Below are 22,679 nucleotides of genomic sequence, written 5' to 3' on the forward strand. Positions count from 1 at the left end.
AATCATTTTTCTCACTCTGCCTAATTCTTTTCATAGTTTAGCTCACTGGTGAGTTATAAAATTCTCTTCAGTTCTAAATTCTAATTTCCATGTCACCTTAAAACATAGTAACAACTGATAAAATAATTATTACATTTATTTTGTCAATTCAGTGACACAATAAGCTGTCAGGTGTACACAGACAAGATGTTAAAAAAATGCAAATAAGTGCTCTGAGTGTCCTTCTTGTGCCCACTTGGGCCCCTGAACCCACATGCAACTTCTATTCCATCAGGTGCAAAGGACACAGAAACTCTTATGAAAGTAAGCTGCACTGGGAGGACAGGTGACGTGTGGCTGGGAGAACAGGTGACATGTGACTGGAAGGACGGGTAAGGTGTGGCTGGCAGGATGGGTGACGTGTACTGAGAGGATGGGTGACGTGTGGCTGGGAGGACAGGTGACGTGTAGCTGTATTGCTGATTCCAAGAATCAAGCCCTAACAGAGTGGGAGGGAAGGCAGGAAACAGACCTGAATACTCCAGCCTCTCTCCAAATGCTGCTCCCTTCACCCAGATTACTCTTCCTTGAACCATTTTACAAGGATAAGTTATTCCTCCCTCTTCATGAATCAGCTGAAGAGTCATTTCACGCAAGAGGCCCACTGGACAACTCTATTTCAAGTAGCTTCCCTCTGCCCACAAAAACACACACACACACACACATGCACACAAATACCCTTCATTTCATCTTAGTCCTTGTTTGTTTCCTTCAAGGTGTTTTCACATTCGTAGTTGTTTTCTTTATTAAATCTCAGTAGTTGTTTTAAAATCTCTCCCTTTTTAAGAAAGTCCATGAGGCATGTAGCACAGTGTCTGGCACAAAATATGTGCTAAATAAAAAAAAATTTATTTTTCATCAGGGTCTCGCTCTGTCACCCAGGCTGGAGTGCAGTGATGCAATCTCGGCTGACTGAAGCCTCCACCTTCTGGGCTCAAGTGATCCTCCCACCTCAGCCTCCAAAGCAGCAGACACTACGGGTACATGCTACCACACGTGGGTAATTTTTAAATTGTTTGTAGACACGGAGTTTTGCCATGTTGCCCAGGCTGGTTTCAAACTCCTGGGCTTAAGCGATCCAACCACCTCAGCCTTTCAAAAGTACTGAAACTACAGGTGTGAGCCACCGTGCCTGGCCAATAAATATTTTTAAAATATCAAATAAACTGAATCTAAGTGTCCAGTCAAGATCTATTACTCCTTCTGTAGGTTAATTATACTCTCTCCCATCTGTTCTTTCTCATCTGTGCTTGAAGGCATTTATTATATATTGTAATGATTTGTTTACTTTTCTATTACCACAAAAAACCCATGAGCTACTCAACAGGAACACTGCTTTAATTATTTCTATGCCTTCAGTACCTGGCACCTAATACACTGTCAGTGTGGTGACTGGTTTATAGAAATGCCTCATCATGTTTTGGTTTCATTTCCTGATGGTCATTAGCTCAATACATTCCCTTTGTTTTAAGTGGATGGCAGTCCCAATGCTTCTGGTCCAACCCATCAGCCGGTGCGTAGCACATGGAGAAACAGAAAGACAGAAGACAAAATTACCGTAGGGAACTATGCAGGAGTATGTTATGGATGAAAATAAGAAAGGATTATAGGAAAAGTTCAGTAAGGGATGAGCAGATTAAAGAGAACTTAGAAATGCAAATTGGATGGCAAAACAGACAGATGAGTCCAACGCAGCAGGTACATGGCTGGGAGACAAGAAAGACTGATGGGAAAGGGCACACCTCACCCTTCCACAGCAGGAACGACTGTGCAGGAAGCATTTACAACAAAAACAGTGCAATGGTGCACAGGGAGGTAACTGCAGTGGGCTTTCTTAACAGCATATTTTGTTCATAAATCTCTGTTTCAGGACAATTAGGATGATTCACACAACTATTTCACTTACATCTTTACGGACATTTTAACTATTAAATATCTGTTGACTTTGTATTAACAGAGCTTCAGTGTCTAACCAATTCCTGGGCCCTAGGAAAGTCTGGGATACCTTGACACGCATTGGAAAGAACCTCCTGTTTCCCTAGGATGGAAACTGGAAGCTGGAGAAGGTAGGGGAAGCAGAAGGCTTTGGAACTTCCAGAGTGAGGTCAGGGCCTCAGGATGGAGCTTCCCTTTCCTTCTATAGGACAACATTTGTATATTTAAGTGGTAGTACCGAAATTCCTTCCAGTGATACTCTGCTAAGAATGTGGGAAAATATGAAATGTAACTGTTCAAAGTAATACTTCAACTGATATAACAGTTTCAGCTAATATTAAAAAATTCAGCTGAAGTAAAAACTCTAGACTTTCTGAAATAAAACAAAGGATGAAAAAGTTAAAAAATATATTCACACGCTTTTTTCTCTACAAAGAACAAGAATAGTAGGATTTGGTTCTATTACACAGTAAAACTCAAATGTAGTTAAACATTATAAGAGAAGGAACGCTAAAAATGAACAATTACTTTCATGATTGTTCCATTATCTCTGGGAGACCACTAAGCTTAAGGGAAGTCTGTATGTTAATGTTACAAATCAACTAAAAGCATCTACTAGGTAACAGCTTGCCACCAGGACATGTGTTACCCAGCAACAGAGGCAAACTGTTAACTGTTCACCTCCCTTATCCTAAGTGTACAAGTACCCTTTCATCCAAACAAGATCCACTGACACCAAGTAACCCCACTTACCTAACACCAAATGAATACAAAGTGAGAGATAATGGAAAAGGCCATTGGTCTTAGTCATCCATTCATTCATTTACTTACTGCTTCATTCAGAAAAAAACAAGTATTTAATTAATGAGCACCTATGATGCACCAAGTACTATTCCACGTGCCAAAGATACAATGTGAACAAGACAGGCCAAGTCCTTGCTGCTATGAAATTTATACTGCACTGGAAAGAGACAGATTATAAACAAATGAACAGGTAAAGATACAGTGTGTCAGATGCTGCCAGTCCTGGGCAGTGAAATGAAGCAGAGTAAGGGGCCTAAGGAATACAGAACACAGGTGAGAACTGGCCTCATCCAGAAGATGACAGTGAAATAGAGGACAAGTTCTGTGGAGGCCTGGGGTAAAAACGTTCCAGGAAGAGAGAAAAGGAAGTTCAACAGCCCCAGAAAGAAGTGTGACTGGCACGTTGGAGGATCAGTACGGAGGCCAATGTGACAAGCAAGGAGTACAGGAACAGAAGCTAAAGATGGCAAGCAGGACGCTGGATCCAGCAGGCTCTGCAGAGTGAGGACACAGGCTTGGATCTGAGTGACACGGGAAACTACCGGAGGATTTTAGGCAAAAGAGTGACTTGGTTTTAAAAGAAGATATTCTGACTCTAGGTTCAAAAAAGACTGTGGGGGCACCAGAGGCAAGGGGAGGGGTAGGGGAGGTGGGCGGGGTAAGACGGTGGCTCAGACCAGGGTAACAGCACAGAAGGTCTGAAGTCACCTCTAGATCTATGCTGAAAGGAAAGTCAATGGGATTTGATAATGTATCCAATGCAAGGTTTCATACCTGGTACCACCAAGGTTTTTGACCAGAGTAACTAACTAGGAGGAGAAAGCTGACTGAGAAGGGAAATCAGGACTGCAGCTTTAGGCACGCTTGGCACAAGAGGCCCTAGACAGCAGTGTACATAGGCAGCTGGACATAAGAGTCAGAACACTTAATCCTGACCCCACTTCACATCAGCTGTGGAAGACAAGGAAGTTATTTAACTTTTCTCAAAACGGTTATCTATAAAACACGGGATAACAATGCCACCGTGTGGATTAAATTCAATAGTATCTGAGACACAGCAGATGTTTAACAGGAGCGGGGTCCCTTCTCCCATTCACACCTTTGCATAGTAACTGCCAGAACTGCTAAGAAGCCAATGGCGCTGAAGGGACCTAATAATCAAAAGGGAGGTGCTGTTTCTGGAGAAGCTTTCTCTTGAGAACAGGAAATGAAAGGTATGTGTATAACTACATAACAAAGTATCCACTGCCCAGTGAGCTATTTGAAGATCTGCACACAGAGAGCTGAGGGAACGCATTTCAAAGAAGAGTCATTTAGTCTGGGCCTTTAAGACTGCAGAGGTTTGGACATGCAGATACGGCTGGAAGCGTGTTCCAGGGAGAGACACTGGGATAAGAGCAGAACTGAAGAAGAAAGAACAGGTGAGAGGGCACACATCAGGGAGGCCCTGCAGGCCCGTCACCAGCTTCTCAGCCTCAGGAAAACACTGCATTTTTTTTTTTTAATACTCTAAGTTCTGGGATGCATGTGCAGATCGTGCCGGTTTGTCACATAGGTATACATGTGCCATGGTGGTTTGCTGCACCCATCAACCCCTCATCTACATTAGGTATTTCTCCTAATGCTACCCCTCCCCTAACCCCTACACCCCGACAGAACCCGATACGTGATGTTCCCCTCCGTGTCCATGTGTTCTCATTGTTCAACTCCCACTTATGAGTGAGAACAACACTGCATGTTTCTGATGAACCTTGTACCACACTGCTTTGTGAACACACATACATTCAGGGAGAAAGGCTTGGTTGGGTAGGGTGGGGAACAGACAAAGCAAACCATAAATGGATCCATCTCTGTTTACTCCTGGTAACTTGAATTACATCAGTGGCAGCTAAACGGAATGTTTCCTGTAATCAAACGTAGGTCAAGGGGCTGGGAGACACTCCCACAGAATGGGCCAAGATAAAGGCCCACTACTTGCAGGCAGTTGAATGATTCACATCAACCCTATTTACAACACAGCTGCTGGGCGCCATGTGCGGGGAAGATAATGAAGGCCCAAGAGGGAGCCTTCCGTGACTCATTTCAGAGAACATAGAAGCACATCTACAATTAGACTCTGAACGTGAATAATACTTTCTAAAAAGGAGTGCTGGACATGACAAGCACACCTGTGGCTATCAGATTGTGTGCGGAACTGGTGGGTTCTTGGCCTCGCTGACTTCAAGAATGAAGCCGCGGACCCTCGTGGTGAGTGTTACAGTTCTTAAAGACGATGTGTCCGGAGTTTGTTCCTTCTGATGTTCGGACGTGTCTGGAGTTTCTTCCTTCTGGTGGGTTCGTGGTCTTGCTGACTTCAGGAGTGAAGCTGCAGACCTTCGTGGTGAGTGTCACAGTTCATAAAGGCTGCCTCTGGAGTTGTTCGTTCCTCCCAGTGGGTTCGTGATATTGCTGACTTCAGAAGTAAAGCTGCAGACCTTCGCGGTATTACAGCTCATAAAGGTGGTGGGGACCCAAACTGTGAGCAGCAGCAAGATTTATCACAAAGAGCAAAAGAATAAAGCCACCACAGCGTGGAAAGGGACCCAAGCAGGTTGCCACTGCTAGCTCGCGTGGCCTGCTTTTATTCCCTTATTTGGCCCCACCCACATCCTGCTGATTGGTCCATTTTACTGAGTACTGATTGGTCCATTTTGCAGAGTGCTGATTGGCCCATTTTGCAGAGTGCTGATTGGTCCATTTTACAGAGTGCTGATTGGCCTGTTTTACAGAGTGCTGATTGGTCCGTTTTACACAGTGCTGACTGGTGCATTTACAATCCTTTAACTAGACACAGAGTGCTGACTGGTGCATTTACAATCCTTGAGCTAGACACAAAAGTTCTCCAAGTCCCCACCCAATTAGCTAGACACAGAGTGCTGATTGGTGCATTTACAAACCTTTAGCTAGATATAAAGCGCTGATTGGTGCATTTACAATCCTTTAGCTAGACAAAAAATTCTCCAAGTTCCCACCTGACCCAGAAGCCCAGCCGGCTTCACCTCTCAATCCCTCCTCTAAACAGGACACCCCAACTGCTGTTGGGAATTTGACCAATGACCACTCCAGCTATTCCTGCTGGCTAGGAGCAAAGAAGGGGCCCTGCAGTTGTAGTGTCCTCCAGAGAAGTTGTTAGTTGAGCTCATTTGGGGTTCTGTTTGTAAGACCATCTGTAGCTTGATGGCCTCGATTCTAGAGGAAACAAATTTGACAAGGAGGCTAAAAATACAGGGCCCGAAGGCGAGTAATAGCAAGATGGCTGTCACAGGACCTAGAAAGGGGAGAAGCCATGTTGCCCAACTCCAGAGTTTTGTATAAGAGTTGTGAAAGGTGGCCGGGTGCAGTGGCTCATGCCTGTAATCCCAGTACTTTGGGAGGCCGAGGCAGGTGGATCACGAGGTCAGGAGATCGAGACCATCTTGGCTAACATGGTGAAATCCCGTCTCTGTTAAAAATGCAAAAAACATTATCCAGGCATGGTGCTGGGCGCCTGTAGTCCCAGCTACTCAGGAGGCTGAGGCAGGAGAATGGCATGAACCCGGGAGGCGGAGCTTGCAGTGAGCCGAGATCGCACCACTCCTTCCCCTTTGGATGGCTTCAGCAGTGGAAGACTGCCACCTCCTTGGGTTTCTGCACTGCCTGCAGTAACTCCATGGTTTCCTTGTGGTATTTAATGGGGGTTCCCCCAGAGGTTAGGAACTCCCTTTCTTTCCATATTGCAGCATGGGCATGTAGAATTAGATAAGCATACTTGCTATCTGTATACACATTTATTCTTTTTCCCTTTCCCAGTTCTAAGGCTCGGGTAGGTGCCACTAGTTCTGCTAACTGGGCACTGGTCCCTGGGGGAAGAGGCTTACTTTCAAGTATGGTTACATCACTAACTACGGCATAACCTGCCCTTCATATCCCATTCTCCACAAATGAACTTCCATCGGTATTAGGTTAAGGTCAGGATTAGCTAAGGGGACTTCTAAGAGATCATCTCGGGCGGCGTAAGTCTGGACTATAATTTGTTGGCAGTCATGCTCAATTGGTTCCCCATCCTCTGGGAGAAAAGTGGCAGGGTTGACGGCCACGCACGTATGTATCTGAAGCACTGGTCCCTCAAGGAGTAGCACCTGGTATCTAAGTAGGCAGTTGTCTGATAGCCATAAACTTCCTTTGGCACCTAGTATGCCATTTACATCATGAGTAGTCCAGACAGTGAGATCCTTTCCTTCTATTATTTTGATAGCCTCTGACACTAAGACGGCCACCGCGGCAACTATCTGTAAACAGTGAGGCCAGTCTTTTGCTACTACATCAATTTCCTTACTTAGGTATGCCACTGGTTGTGGGGTTGTCTCACGAGTCTGAGTAAGGACTCCAAGAGCTATCCTTGCTCTCTCTGTGACGTATAAAGAGAAGTTTTGTCCTGTCGGAAGGCTTAAAGCTGGAGCTTGTACTAGGGCCTGCTTTAAGGTTTTTGAAGGCTGTTTCTGCCCCTGGTTCCCATTCTACTAGATGAGTATTTGCCCTCTGGGTCTCCTTAATTAGAGTATAGAGGGACGGACCTGGCTATCTCGCTGTATCCAGGGATCCACAGTCGGCAAAAGCCGGTGATTCCAAGGAACCCCCGCAACTGTTTTAATGTCTTAGGGCGAGGATAAGCCAGTACAGGCTGTATTCGTTCCTTGCTGAGGGCCCTGGTTCCTCTAGTTAAGATTAGGCCTAGATATTTGACCTGCTGTAGGCAAAGCTGGGCCTTCGACCTAGACACCTTGTACCCTTGATTAGCTAGAAAGTTCAACAGATCTAGAGTAGCCTGCTGGCACAAGGCTTCCGAACTGGTAGCCAAAAGTAAATCATCCACATACTGAAGGATCAGAGTGCCTGGACTTGAGAAGCGGCCTAGATCTTGGGCCACTGCGTGAACAAACAGGTGAGGGCTATCCCTAAACCCTTGGGGCAAGACCGTCCACATAAGTTGGGACGTGTGGTCTGTGCGATCCTCAAAGGCAAAGAGAAACTGGGAGTCAAAGTGCAGGGAATACAGAAGAAGGCATCCTTCAGGTCCAGAACAGTGAACCATTCTGCTTCTTTTGGTATTTGAGAGAGCAGGGTATAGGGGTTGGGTACAACTGGATATAGAGGAATTACTGCCTCATTGATAAGTCTAAGATCTTGCACTAGTCTCCACTGACCGTTCCGTTTCTGTACTTCTAGAATTGGGGTGTTGCAGGGACTGCTGCATTTCCTTACTAAGCCTTGAGCTTTTAAACATTTAACAATATCCTGTAATCCCTTATGAGCTGCTGGTCTTAAGGGATATTGCCTTTGATAAGGTAAAGCGGTGAGGTCTTTTAGCCTGATTTGGACTGGGTGGGCATTTTTTGCCCTTCCAAATTGCCCTTCCAATGCCCAGACTTCAGGGTTGATTCCCTCTTCAAGTAGGGGACAACAAATGGGTAACTTGTTCCCCATATTCATGCAGATAATAGCTCCAGCTTTGGCTAATATATACCTTCCTAATAAGGGTGTGGGACTTTCAGGCATAACAAGAAAGGCATGTGAAAAGAGCCAAGTCTTCCAATTACAACTGAGGAGGTGGGAGAAATACCTGGTTACAGGCTGTCCCAGGATTCCTCAGATGGTAACGGACCTTGAAGACAGTCATCCAGGACAGGAGATTAGCACTGAGAAGGCTGTGCCAGTGTCCAAGAGGAAGTCAATTTCCTGGCCCTCAACGGTTAAACATACCCGGGGCTCAGTGAGGGTGATACATGAGCTGGTGCTTGCCCTGGGCACCCTCAGTCCTGTTGTTGGATCATCTGGTTGGGGGTTTCTGACCCAGAGAACCTTTGTCTTATGGGGCAGTGCACCTTCCAGTGATTGCCACGGCATAACAGACATGGATGAGGGGGTGGCTTGTTTCTCATTGGACAATCTTTTTTAAAGTGTCCTTGTAAACCACACTGATAACAAGTCCTACCAGGTGATCGGCCTGCTCCATTTTCTGTCCTCTCTGAACCACCAAGGTTTGTTTGTCTGAGGGCCATGACTAAGGCTGCGGCCTTTCTCTGATCTCACTTTTCCTTTTGGGCCTGTTCCTCTTGGTCCCTATAATAGAACACCAAGGTTGCCAGGTTTAATAAAGCCTCCAGATTTTGTTCAGGGCCCAGGGCTTGCTTTTGGAGCTTTCTCCTGATAACTGCGGCTGATTGGGTAATAAACTTATCTTTTAGAATCAACTGACCCTCAACTGATTTGGGTAACAGGGGAGTATATTTTCTCAAGGCCTCCCGTAGCTGCTCGAGGAAGGCAGAATGATTTTTTTCCTTTCCCTGAGTTATGGTGGACATCACTGAATAATTCACGGGTTTTTTCCTAATTCTCCTTAGTCCTTCTAGAACACAGGACAACAGATGTTTACAACTCCAGTCCCCGTGATCTGAGTCAAGGTCCCAGTGGGGATCCATACTGGGGATGGCTTGCTGACCAGTAGGGAATTTGTCCCTTTCTTCAGCTGTCATTCTATCATTTACTTGACTAAGACACCAAGTATCTCCAAACTCTGGGGCTGCAGCTAAAGCTGCATTCTTTTCATTAAAGGCCAGGGTTTGATCTAACAATAGCATGACATCTCTCCAAGTGAGATGAAAGGTTTGCCCTAGACCCTGTAGGACATCTGTGTACCTCTCAGGATCATCTGAAAATTTCCCCAGGTCTGCCTTGATCTGCTTTAAATCAGAGAGGGAGAAGGGGACATGTACCTGGGTTGGGCCAAATTCCCCTCCTCCTACAGCTTGAAGGGGACATATCCAATAGCCCGGGGGTTTTTGTGGTACTTTGGAGATTTCTTTGCTTATTTCCTTCTGAGTGGGGGAGATTAGAGGAGGATTATCATTAATAAAAAGAGAAGCTATAGGGAGGCTAGGATATGGGGGTAAGCTGAAAGGTCCTCCTGTGGGATGTAAATTTCAAGCTTTGCATAGTTGTGTATTCTCCTTCAATGAAAAGAAAGCTTGGACGTAAGGTATTTCACTCCATTTGCCTTCCCTCTTACAGAAAAGATCAAGCTGCAGGACAGTATTGTAATTTGTACTTCCCTCAGGTGGCCATTTTTCCCCATCAGAGAGAGAATACTGGGGCCAGGCCGTAGTGCAAAAAAAAAATGAGCCGCCTCTTTTTCAGGGTTTGTGGGTCAAATTGGTCCCAATGGCTTAGGATGCATTTCAAGGGTGAGCCTGTTGATGTCTGAGTGTTTCCCATCTGAAAGACAAAACCGCCCGCAGTTTTGGTTTGTTTTGTTTCTCCCCCTGCCCAAGAACCCGCAAGAGTCCCTGGACCTTGCTGATCAGAATAGTTGCGCTCACCGACGCAGCAACAGAAACAACCCCTGCCCAAGAACCTGCAACAGTCCCTGGACCCTGCTGATCAGAATAGTTGTGCTCACCGATGCAGCAGCAGAAACAACCCCTGCCCAAGAACCCGCAACAGTCCGTGGACCCTGCTGATCGGAATAGTTGCGCTCACCGACGCAGCGGCAGAAACATTAGTTTTTCTCCTAGACCACAAGGAGGACCAAGGAAGGTCAGATTTAGTGGCCCTTACTGATGCATTCTCAAAAACGTGCACCCTTGCCTGTCCTCCTAGACCACAAGGAGGACCGAGAAAAATCGGATTTAGTAGCCCTTACTGACACATTCTTGAAAACCAGTTAGAGTCCTAAGCATTCTCCTGTTACTATTGGGACTTTACCCGTGTACTATAAAGATGTTATGCCCCAAAAATGAAGTGGAAGGCCATACCCTGAGGGAGGGAAGGGATCTCCAGAGTTGGAAGAGTGATGCCTTTTGTCCTCACTTATATGAATAGGAAGGACACAATTTCTGAGGCACCCCATATCCTAGCTTCAGGAATAGTTTTTGTTAGGCCTGCTTGTCTGAGGAGGGATTCTAAAATTCCAGCTAGTCCCCCCTGTGACAAGGCTTTGGGCAAAAATTATGTCTTTCTGATTGGTGTGCCTGGGTGCCTAAAGAAGGTAATAGAGTCCTGAAGTTTATACTAGAAATCATTCTTACAGGAGAAACTAGAAAAGCACCAGAGACAGGGAATGGTTCTTAGAAGCAGGACTAGCCTTGGAGAAGAGAGGCGAGAGAAAGTTTGTCTGACAGGCATTAGGACCCAGGAGGCAAGGGTCAGGATACATAAGATAGATGGGCGAGTCTCACTTGGGCGACATGACTTTGAGAGTTCCGCTCATGGCCTCAGGGTCAACCAACTTGTTGTCGGACCCCGGAGCTGAATGGCTTTCCCCGGAGCTGAATGGCTTTCCTCTCTATCGACCCTCAGCTCAGCCTAGAGGTACAGGAAAAGTGGAAGCTGGTTCCAGGCAAACCAACGCTCCCAACTCCTAAGAGTCGGGGGTTGTTAGAGAGCCCTTTACCAGAAAGCCTGACATCCATGTCCGTAGTCCAGCGGCCGTGCTATTCACTTTTAACTGGCCGACAGGTGCCCAATATTTAGCCCCCAAATTCTAAGGAAAAATAGGACAGAATAGCAAACGAAAGGGGTCTGATGGTACTCACTGCTTGGCGATAATGATGGCCCCTTCGTGGTCGCCAAAATGTGTCTGGAATTGGTGAGTTCTTAGTCTCACTGACTTCAAGAATGAAACCGCGGACCCTCGTGGTGAGTTAACAGTTCTTAAAGATGGTGTATCCGGAGTTTGTTCCTTCTGATGTTCGGACGTGTCTGGAGTTTCTTCCTTCTGGTGGGTTCGTGGTCTCGCTGACTTCAGGAATGAAGCTGCAGACCTTCGCGGTGAGTGTTACAGCTCTTAAGGCGGTGTGTCCGGAGTTGTTTGTTCCTCCTGGTGGGTTCGTGGTCTCACTGACTTCAGGACTGAAGCTGCAGACCTTTGCGATGACTGTTACGGTTCATAAAGGCAGTGCATCTGGCGTTGCTTGTTCCTCCCAGTGGGTTCGTGGTCTCACTGACTTCAGGAGTAAAGCTGCAGACCTTCACGGTGAGTGTCACAGCTCATAAAGGCAGCGGGGACCCAAAGAGTGAGCAGCAGCAAGATTTATTGTGAAGAGTGAAAGAACAAAGCCTTCACAGTGTGGAAGGGGACACAAGTGGGTTGCTGCTACTGGCTTGGGTGGCCTGCTTTTATTCCCTTATTTGGCCCCACCCACATCCTGCTGATTGGTCCATTTTACAGAGTGCTGATAGGTCCATTTTACAGAGTGCTGATTGGTCCATTTTACAGAGTGCTCATTGGTCCGTTTTACAGAGTGCTGACTGGTGCGTTTACAATCCTTTAGCTAGACACAGAATGCTGACTGGTGCATTTACAATCCTTGAGCTAGACACAAAAGTTCTCCAAGTCCCCACCCAATTAGCTAGACACAGAGCACTGATTGGTGCATTTACAAACCTTTAGTTAGACACAAAGCACTGACTGGTGCATTTACAATCCTTTAGCTAGACAGAAAAGTTCTCCAAGTCCCCACTCAACCCAGAAGCCCAGCTGGCTTCACCTCTCAAGATCACATGGTCTATCACTTCTTCTTATACTTGAAAAAAATGTTGCCTACAAAAGTACCTGGCTCAGCCTTCAAGAACCTAGCAAAATGCACAGTGCCTGCTTAATAAACCTTAGTGAAGGAGCACACATGACTGAGCAATAGTAAACATTTACCAAGCCTCTGATACAGTTCAGTTAGCTGTAAGATATATTCTTGACATGAATGAACAATTATTTCACATAGATATTTTTTTGGTGGGTGCACTAAAAGCAACTCTGTCAGTACCACAGAAATCAACATATTCAAATCAGAACGTTTTTGCCAAAAAATCTGTTCTCGCTTCATCTACAATCTATTATCTATACGTGGGGCAAGGATTCACCTTTCTCTTCTCTTTCCAAATGTCCCAATACCATTTACTGAGTAGAGCCTGGCTTTCCCCATGGATTTCTGATCCCACCACTGCCATTCTGTATTTTTATTTCTTAGATCCATGAGTCTCTTTCTCAGTCCTTCATCCAGGTTTCCTTGATTTGCCTATTCCTGTCAATCCAGAATATTTTAATGACTACTGCTTTACAGACGGCAGTATGTCTTTATACCAACTTCACTACACTGAAGCATTTATTCTTCTAGAGAAAATTTTTGATTTATTTATCTAATTTCCCTCAAAACTCCACAATTTTTCCTGCATTAACACCAACAGATTAACTTGGGGGAATCAGTATCTTTTTTTTATTTTACTTTATTTTTTATTTTTTTGAGACAGCTCTGTCGCCCAGGCTGGAGTGCAGTGGTGTGATCTCAGCTCACTGCAACCTCCACCTCCTGGGTTCCAGTGATTCTCGTGCCTCACAGTTGTGCGCCACCACGTGGCTAATTTTTGTATTTTTAGTAGAGACGAGTTTTGCCATATTGGTCAGGCTGGTCTCAAACTCCTGGCCTCAAGTGATCCACCTGCCTCAGCCTCCCAAAATGCTAAGATTGCAGGCATGAGACACCATGCCCAGCCCCATTCGTATCTTTATAATACTGAAGGTTGTTTATTTTATTTTATTTTTTTGAGATAGGGTCTTGTTGTGTTACCCAGGCTGGAGTACAGTTGTGTGAACATGGCTCACTGCAGCCTCAACCTCCCAAGCTCAAGCGAACCTCCCACTTCAGCCTCCTGAGTAGCTGGGACTATAGACACACAGCACCATGCCAGCTAATTTTTAAATTTTTTGTAGAGATGGGGTTTCACCATGTTGCCCAGGCTGCTCTTGAACTCCTAAGCTCAAGTGGTCCTCCCACCTTGGCCTCCCAAAGTGTTGGTATTACAGGTGTGAGCCACTGCACCCAGTCACAATACTGAGTCTTATTATTCAAACAAACAGGCTGATTTTTTTTCCAATTACTCTATGTTCTACAGTAAAAATTTATAGTTTTCTGCACAGAGGTTCTGTACATTTCTTTTTACACATATTACTACATATTTCATGGTTTTTCTTGCTTTTGAAATAGGATCCTTTTTCTATCATATTTTCTAACTGATTACTGCTGACATGAAGAAAGCTATTTAGTTGTTTTATACTTCTCTTGTATCTATTTTCTGAGGCTAACATGAGACCGAACAACTTCAGTAGCTTTTCAACCTTTCTGTAAACAGAAACTTGTATTATGGTATAAGTTTCTCTTTATCTAATCAACATTTTAAATGTATCTTAAACCTAACAATTTACACATACACATACACACACACACACACACACACACAGTTTCTCCATACTCTTGTGCAAGTAAAACTGTCCCATACAAGAGAGATTTCACACTGATTCCTCAGCAAGAGTCTGGGCTTTGCTTCTTGCACTTTCTAGCATCAGAGCAACGGATCAGCTCAGCACAAAGGGTGAGTCACCATCCAATCCACCTTATTAGCCATCTAACATTCTGAATAGCTATGATATTCACTCTAATTAGGATCAAGTCAGGATCTTTTCTGCTCACGTATTATAACACATTCAAGGGTTCCCTGTGCCTGAATACTTCATCAAGGGGAGAGTCTGTCTCTAGGTGGCTTTTTTCTCTCTTGTGCCCATTAAAAAACAAAACAAAAAAAAACAAGAGCCTTCAAGGTCATTCTGCCACAATGGCCTCCTTCAGCTAATTCGACTATCTACCATTTATCAGTTCACTCATAATGGTCAAAAGTTTTCTCCTATACTATGCAGCCATAAAAAAGGATGAGTTCATGTCCTTTGTAGGGACATGGATGAAGCTGGAAACCTATCATTCTCAGCAAACTATCAGAAGGATGGAAAACCAAACACTGCATGTTCTTATTCACAGGTAGCAAGGGAACAATGAGAACACTTGGACACAGGGAGGGGAACATCACACACCGGGGCCTGTCGTGGGTTGGGGGGATGGTGGAGGGATAGTATTAGGAGAAATACCTAACGTAAATGATGAGTTAATGGATGCAGCAAACCAACATGGCACATGTATACATATGTAACAAACCTGCATGTTGTGCACATGTACCCTAGAACTTAAAGTATAATAATAACAAAAGTTTCCTTCTAATGGATAAAAATTATTCTTTAAACTTGGAGATTTATAAAAGGTTTTCTATCTTAAAAAGGCCAGATTGTTTTTCTTCTACATATTTAAACCTTTAAAACTGCATTTAAGTATTTAAATGGCATTTTATTTTTATTTATTTCATTTTTTGAGACAGGGTCTCACTCTGTCACCTGGGCTGGAGTGCAGTGGTGCAATCTCAGCTCACTGCAACCTCTGCCCCCAGGGCTCAAGCGACTCTCCCACCTCAGCCTCCTGTGTAGCTGGGGCTACATGTATGCGCCACCATGCCTATCTGATTTTTTGTAGTTTTAGTAGAAACAGGGTTTCGCCATGTTGCCCAAACTCCTGAGCTCAAGTGATCCACCTGCCTTGGCCTCCCAAAGTGCTGGGATTACAGGCATGAGCCACCACACCCAGCCTTTTAAATGTCAGCAAAATACTTCTAAAGTCACGTCTTATACAGCTGTTTTTTAAACATGCACTAGGCTCTTAATGTCAATTGTCCTATGATCTGTGAGGCCACGTGACTCATGCTTGCTGACAGGATGCAGGCACAAGTGTTGTGCAGGCACACCCTCGCTTTGCTCACACTCACCACCCCGCCCTCAACTTCACCTACAGGATTCCAGAGCCTGAAGGAGGTGGAACCACAAGAAGGAAGGAGTCTGGTTCCCTAAATGACTGTGTGGAGCAAAGACTCCCTCCTCAATGAACTATAATGTGAATGAGAAATAAACTCTTATTACATTGAGCCACTGAAATAATGTTACTGTTTTAAATGCAGTTAGCCTATCCCTAAATAATACAGAAATGTGAGGTAAAGGTCTTGAGACCGACAAGAATTTGGAATAGCTGACGAGGGAAATAAAAAGGGTAATGACCAAGATCAAACTGATGGAGGGGCTGTGAGAGCCCAGTAAAGACTGAATCACACAAATCCATACTAACACCAATCCACACGGCTGTACAATAAATTCAAATGGCTATGTAAATCACTTTTTAAATCGAATGGTTAAAAGAGCAACAAAATATTTTTTAGTGAAATATTATACAGAATCCCAAAATACAAACTACAGAAATACAGAGCAGATGTGGCTGAAGCAAGACTGGAGGACCTAGAACCTCGTCTGCTGAGCTCCTCTGACACCTGCAGAACCTGCCTGCAGAGTCCCAGGACTCTAAAGGTCAGTGTGAAAATTTATGATTTTACAGTATCGTTAACCTTAAGTTGCTAATGTTAATATTTGTTATCAACATTAAACTAATTAAAAGTATGCTTTTTGTTTCATTTGCTACTATTAATAAATGCTTATTTCTCACTTATTATATAACAAGTATTCAAAGCTCTTAATTTCTCTTTCAGATGGCACAGCTTTGCCCACATGGTTCCAGTTTCTCCATATGTGTTGTCTGTTACTTTCCCCCATTTTTCTCACTGTATTTTCAACTTTCTTCTGTACTGAAGTATTATTCCCGACTCAATATATATTTAATGTCACCCTGTGCTAAGCACTAGGATGCATGATGAACAAGACCAATATAGGTGCAAATTCTCAGGAGAATTAAATTTTCTAAGTGATTGCAATTCTTTTAAACTTACATAACTATTTCCCAATTTCATTACACTATGATGACAGTGTGACCTGGGCTACTTCCTCAAGGTCACGAAGGTTTTCACAGTGGTCCAGTATCTACTGATCCTGCTCAAGAGGTCATGTTTTCCAGGAATACCTACTATCCATAAACCAGATGGCCAGCATCTGCTCTCCTTTTCTGCCCTTCCAGGTGTATTTCCCAATTCCACTCAATAGCTTTGATTAACTAGTTTTTTAGTGCATTTAAATTGTTTTGTTTTGACCTGGGTTTTATTTGTTTTTTATGTAATTTCCTTTCATCTGAACCTATTTTTAAAATCTGTGTAGTAAAATATACTTTAATCTCATTAGGGAGAAAAAGGTATTTCCTCTTTCTCTTTTAAAACTCTCTTGTTTCATAGAAGTCATTTTTTTTTCCCTGAGCTCATACAACTTTGGTCCATTTCTATTGCTGAACAATTTTTCTTTCAGAGGTAACATGATTTTTCCAATACACTTATCCTTACATTGGATTTACTGCTCATTACTTATGCCGTCCAGATGACTCAAGACTAGCCCAAAGCAGGCATCCTGTATCTTGTTCACTGGAGAAAGCAGTCAAGCTTGACATAAAAAAATACGTATATAAAGGTTTATCTTCAACTTCCCCATCTGGTACCAAAGTGTTAGCAGATGTCACTTTATAAAGATGGAAAGCAAGTTACTTCGTAAGAGCTTGTGCATTTATTTCACAACAGATACAAAATCAGTTTTGTTACAGGACAAAAAGACTCATCTAGCACCAGGAAGAAAATAAATCCCCTTTGAAGGAACAAATGCCAGAAGTTATTTCCACTACTCAACTGAATACTGGTGTCGAATGGAGAACACTGCAAAGAGGTGAAATGCATAGAAGTAAAATGCATCCTTGAGCGCCTTCTCTAGGAAACTCAGACTGACCTAGCCCAAGGACCTAAGAACCAAAAGAAGTCCCATTAGGCAGGAAGAAGCAGAACAAGGCTCTTACTGACTTAGATAGTACTAAAAAGACTACAGATCAACGAGACAGAAAGTTAACAAGGATATCCAGGAATTGAACTCAGCTCTGCACAAAGTGGACCTAACAGACATCTACAGAACTCTCCACCCCAAATCAACAGAATATACATTTTTTTCAGCACCACACCACACCTATTCCAAAATTGACCACATAGTTGGAAGTAAAGCTCTCCTCAGCAAATGTAAAAGAACAGAAATTATAACAAACTGTCTCTCAGACCACAGTGCAATCAAACTAGAACTCAGGATTAAGAAACTCACTCAAAACCGCTCAACTACATGGAAACTGAACAACCTGCTCCTGAATGACTATTGGGTACATAATGAAATGAAGGCAGAAATAAAGATGTTCTTTGAAACCAACGAGAACAAAGACACAACATACCAGAATCTCTGGGACACGTTCAAAGCAGTGTGTAGAGGGAAATTTATAGCACTAAATGCCCACAAGAGAAAGCAGGAAAGATCCAAAATTGACACCCTAACATCACAATTAAAAGAACTAGAAAAGCAAGAGCAAACACATTCAAAAGCTAGCAGAAGGCTAGAAATAACTAAAATCAGAGCAGAACTGAAGGAAATAGAGACACAAAAAACCCTTCAAAAAATTTATGAATCCAGGAGCTGGTTTTTTGAAAAGATCAACAAAACTGATAGACCGCTAGCAAGACTAATAAAGAAGAAAAGAGAGAAGAATCAAATAGATGCAATAAAAAATGAAAAAGGGGATATCACCACCAATCCCACAGAAATACAATCTACCATCAGAGAATACTACAAACACCTCTATGCAAATAAACTAGAAAATCTAGAAGAAATGGATAAATTCCTCGACAAATACACCCTCCCAAGACTAAACCAGGAAGAAGTTGAATCTCTGAATAGACCAACAACAGGTTCTGAAATTGTGGCAATAATCAATAGCTTACCAACCAAAAAGAGTCCAGGACCTGATGGATTCACAGCTGAATTCTACCAGAGGTACAAGGAGGAACTGGTACCATTCCTTCTGAAACTATTCCAATCAATAGAAAAAGAGGGAATCCTCCCTAACACATTTTATGAAGCCAGCATCGTCCTGATACCAAAGCCTGGCAGAGACATAACCAAAAAAGAGAATTTCAGACCAATATCCTTGATGAACATTGATGCAAAAATCCTCAATAAAATACTGGCAAACCGAATCCAGCAGCACATCAAAAAGCTGATACACCATGATCAAGTGGGCTTCATCCCTGGGATGCAAGGCTGGTTCAACATACGCAAATCAATAAATGTAATCCAGCATATAAACAGAACCAAGACAAAAACCACATGATTATCTCAATAGATGCAGAAAAGGCCTTTGACAAAATTCAACAACCCTTCATGCTAAAAACTCTCAATAAATTAGGTATTGATGGGACGTATCTCAAAATAATAAGAGCTATCTATGACAAACCCACAGCCAATATCATACTGAATGGGCAAAAACTGGAAGCATTCCCTTTGAAAACTGGCACAAGACAGGGATGCCCTCTCTCACCACTCCTATTCAACATAATGCTGGAAGTTCTGGCCAGAGCAATCAGGCAGGAGAAGGAAATAAAGGGTATTCAATTAGGAAAAGAAGAAGTCAAATTGTCCCTGTTTGCAGATGACATGATTGTATATCAAGAAAACCCCATGGTCTCGGCCCAAAATCTCCTTAAGCTGATTAGCAACTTCAGCAAAGTCTCAGGATACAAAATCAATGTACAAAAATCACAAGCATTCTTGTACACCAATCACAGACAAACAGCCAAATCATGAGTGAACTCCCATTCACAATTGCTTCAAAGAGAATAAAATACCTAGGAATCCAACTTAAAAGGGATGTGAACGACCTCTTCAAGGAGAACTACAAACCACTGCTCAATGAAATAAAAGAGGATACAAACAAATGGAAGAACATTCCATGCTCATGAGTTGGAAGAATCAATATCGTGAAAATGGCCATACTGCCCAAGGTAATTTATAGATTCAATGCCATCCCCATCAAGCTACCAATGACTTTCTTCACAGAATTGGAAAAAATTACTTTAAAGTTCATATGGAACCAAAAAAGAGCCCGCATCGCCAAGTCAATCCTAAGCCAAAAGAACAAAGCTGGAGGCATCACGCTACCTGACTTCAAACTATACTACAAGGCTACAGTAACCAAAACAGCATGGTACTGGTACCACAACAGAGACATAGATCAATGGAACAGAACAGAGCCCTCAGAAATGATGCCACATATCTACAACTATCTGATCTTTGACAAACCTGACAAAAACAAGAAATGGGGAAAGGATTCCCTATTTAATAAATGGTGCTGGGAAAACTGGCTAGCCATATGTAGAAAGCTGAAACTGGATCCCTTCCTTACACCTTATACAAAAATTAATTCAAGATGGATTAAAGACTTAAATGTTAGACCTAAAACCATTAAAATCCTACAAGAAAACCTAGGCAATACCATTCAAGACATAGGCGTGGGTAAGGACTTCATGTCTAAAACACCAAAAGCAATGGCAACAAAAGCCAAAATTGACAAATGGCATCTAATTAAACTAAAGAGCTTCTGCACAGCAAAAGAAACTACCATCAGAGTGAACAGGCAACCTACAGAATGGGAGAAAATTTTTGCAACCTACTCATCTGACGAAGGGCTAATATCCAGAATCTACAATGAACTCAAACAAATTTACAAGAAAAAAACAAACAATCCCATCAAAAAGTGGGCAAAGGACATGAACAGACACTTCTCAAAAGAAGACATTTATGCAGCCAAAAAACACATGAAAAAATGCTCATCATCACTGGTCATCAGAGAAATGCAAATCAAAACCACAGTGAGATACCATCTCACACCAGTTAGAATGGCCATCATTAAAAAGTCAGGAAACAACAGGTGCTGGAGAGGATGTGGAGAAATAGGAACACTTTTACATTGTTGATGGGACTGTAAACTAGTTCAACCATTGTGGAAGTCAGTGTGGCAATTCCTCAGGGATCTAGAACTTTATAGCAGCATGATTTATAGTCCTTTGGGTATATACCCAGTAATGGGTATATAAATCATGCTGCTATAAAGACACATGCACACGTATGTTTATTGCAGCACTATTCACAATAGCAAAGAGTTGGAACCAACCCAAATGTCCAACAACGATAGACTGGATTAAGAAAATGTGGCACACATACACCATGGAATACTATGCAGCCATAAAAAAGGATGAGTTCATGTCCTTTGTAGGGACATGGATGAAACTGGAAAACATCATTCTCAGTAAACTATCGCAAGGACAAAAAACCAAACACCGCATGTTCTCACTCACAGGTGGGAACTGAACAATGAGAACTGATGGACACAGGAAGGGGAACATCACACTCCGGGGACTGTTGTGGGGTGAGGGAAGGGGGGAGGGACAGCATTAGGAGATATACCTAATGCTAAATGACGAGTTAATGGGTGCAGCAAAACAACATGGCACATGGATACATATGTAACAAACCTGCACATTGTGCACATGTACCCTAAAACCTAAAGTATAATAATAAAAAAATAATTAAAAAAAATAAAAAAAAGAAAGAAATTTTCAACTAAAATGTTTAATAATAGCTTTTCACTTGAACTACTAAATGCAAATACATTTTATCCTTTAACCACCTTGTTGGAATGGATAAAACAGGCTACTGAATCAAAGTTTTCATCTTACCCTGAAAAATCAGCAGAATATTGTCCATAGTCAAAGATATAGACTCGAGTAACTTGGCACACTGTGAGGTATCCCAGAGCAAACACAAAGCAGTAACTGCAAAGCAAAAACAAGCTACATTAATGAAAATAAAAGATTCATTTTGTTAAAGAGTACATTTTAAAGTAATTTATTAGCTAAATGATATGGTTCAGAAATTAAATATTACTAGATCTACTCTACAAACAGCCTTCTTTAATTAATTATGAAAACTCTTTTCTAGTATCCACTTCAGTTTACTTGACTATCACCTTCAATGGTAAATTTTATTCATTTCCTTCTGAGAGACATACACACACCACTTTACATATTTGAAAGTCATGATCACAAGCATAAACATGTGGTTAGTATGTGTTCCATTTATTCCTCCTTTCTAGGACACAAAAGTTAGCACAAAAATATTTGGCTAAGGTATACATTAAACAAACTCTTAATAGCATTTTGAAAAAAACTTGTCCTCGATAGTCTAAAAGCTTACCTTCTTAGTATCAGTCGGGTGGCATTTACACACATTTCATAGCCATGAACACTTACTGATTTCTACAAACTTAAGATGCTTGGAATATAGTTACAATTAAAAACACAGCATGGGTAAAAGAACTTACATATCAATAGGAGAGAACAGAAACCCAGAAACAGACTCCAGAATATTTAACATTGAATAGGATGAAGGCTGCAATGCAAATTACCAGGGAATGGATGAGTTGTCATCTAATTGGTTCACAATCTGGGTGGGGAAAAGCAAGCTATGCCTTCATCTCACACCAAAACAATTCTATGTGGATTAATGAATTATATGTAAAATATACAAGTACAACAAATAGGAACTGTGACTAAATATTCAAATGTTCTGAAATTGGGAAAGGACTTTCTAAGCATATATGATATAGAAGAAATCAAGGGAGAAAAAAACATTGAACTAAAAAAAAAATTTGACCAAATAAAAATCTTTGTCATGTAGGCAGTTCAGGTGGTTTTATGAAAGTTCTTTCAAACTTTTGACAAATAGTTCATTATAATCTTTAAAATTATTCCTGAGCAAAGAACAGTGAAGGAAAGCTTCCTAATTCAAATGTTTAACAAAGTTAATATATTCGTGATTGCTGTATCTAACAAAAATAGCACATATGGATACCCATACACAAAGCGTTGAGAAATCAAATTTAAAATAATTTCTAAACATCATGTGGCAGACTGCACTTTCCAAAGATGCCCAAAACAGTGTCTCCTATTTCATACACTCTTCTGCAGCCTGTCCTGCTTCCCGTCAAGAGGAGGAGTCTACCTCTCTGCCCACTTCTAACTGCCCACTTCTGTGGGCTGGCCTTCTAACTGCACAGACCAGTGGATAACAGAAGCAACATTTTGCTAGTTCCAGGTGTGAACCATAA

The 22,679-nt window shown here is 42.5% G+C and overlaps 1 protein-coding gene across 3 annotated transcripts in view; it reads right to left on the reverse strand.

Annotated features, from left to right (window-relative positions):
• MBOAT2 (membrane bound O-acyltransferase domain containing 2) overlaps window positions 1–22,679 on the reverse strand; it is a 148,579-nt gene that overhangs the window by 32,016 nt on the left and 93,884 nt on the right. For 2 of the 3 annotated variants that reach the window (XM_030799848.1, XM_030799849.1), the window contains one exon: window positions 21,250–21,345. The exons of the other annotated variant lie outside the window; for it this stretch is intronic. In XM_030799848.1, the coding sequence (XP_030655708.1) occupies window positions 21,250–21,345 (96 nt within the window). The remainder of the gene's footprint in view (window positions 1–21,249; window positions 21,346–22,679) is intronic. 3 annotated transcript variants of the gene reach the window in all.

This window comes from Nomascus leucogenys, chromosome 19, assembly GCF_006542625.1.
Source record: "Nomascus leucogenys isolate Asia chromosome 19, Asia_NLE_v1, whole genome shotgun sequence".
NCBI lineage: Eukaryota > Metazoa > Chordata > Mammalia > Primates > Hylobatidae > Nomascus > Nomascus leucogenys.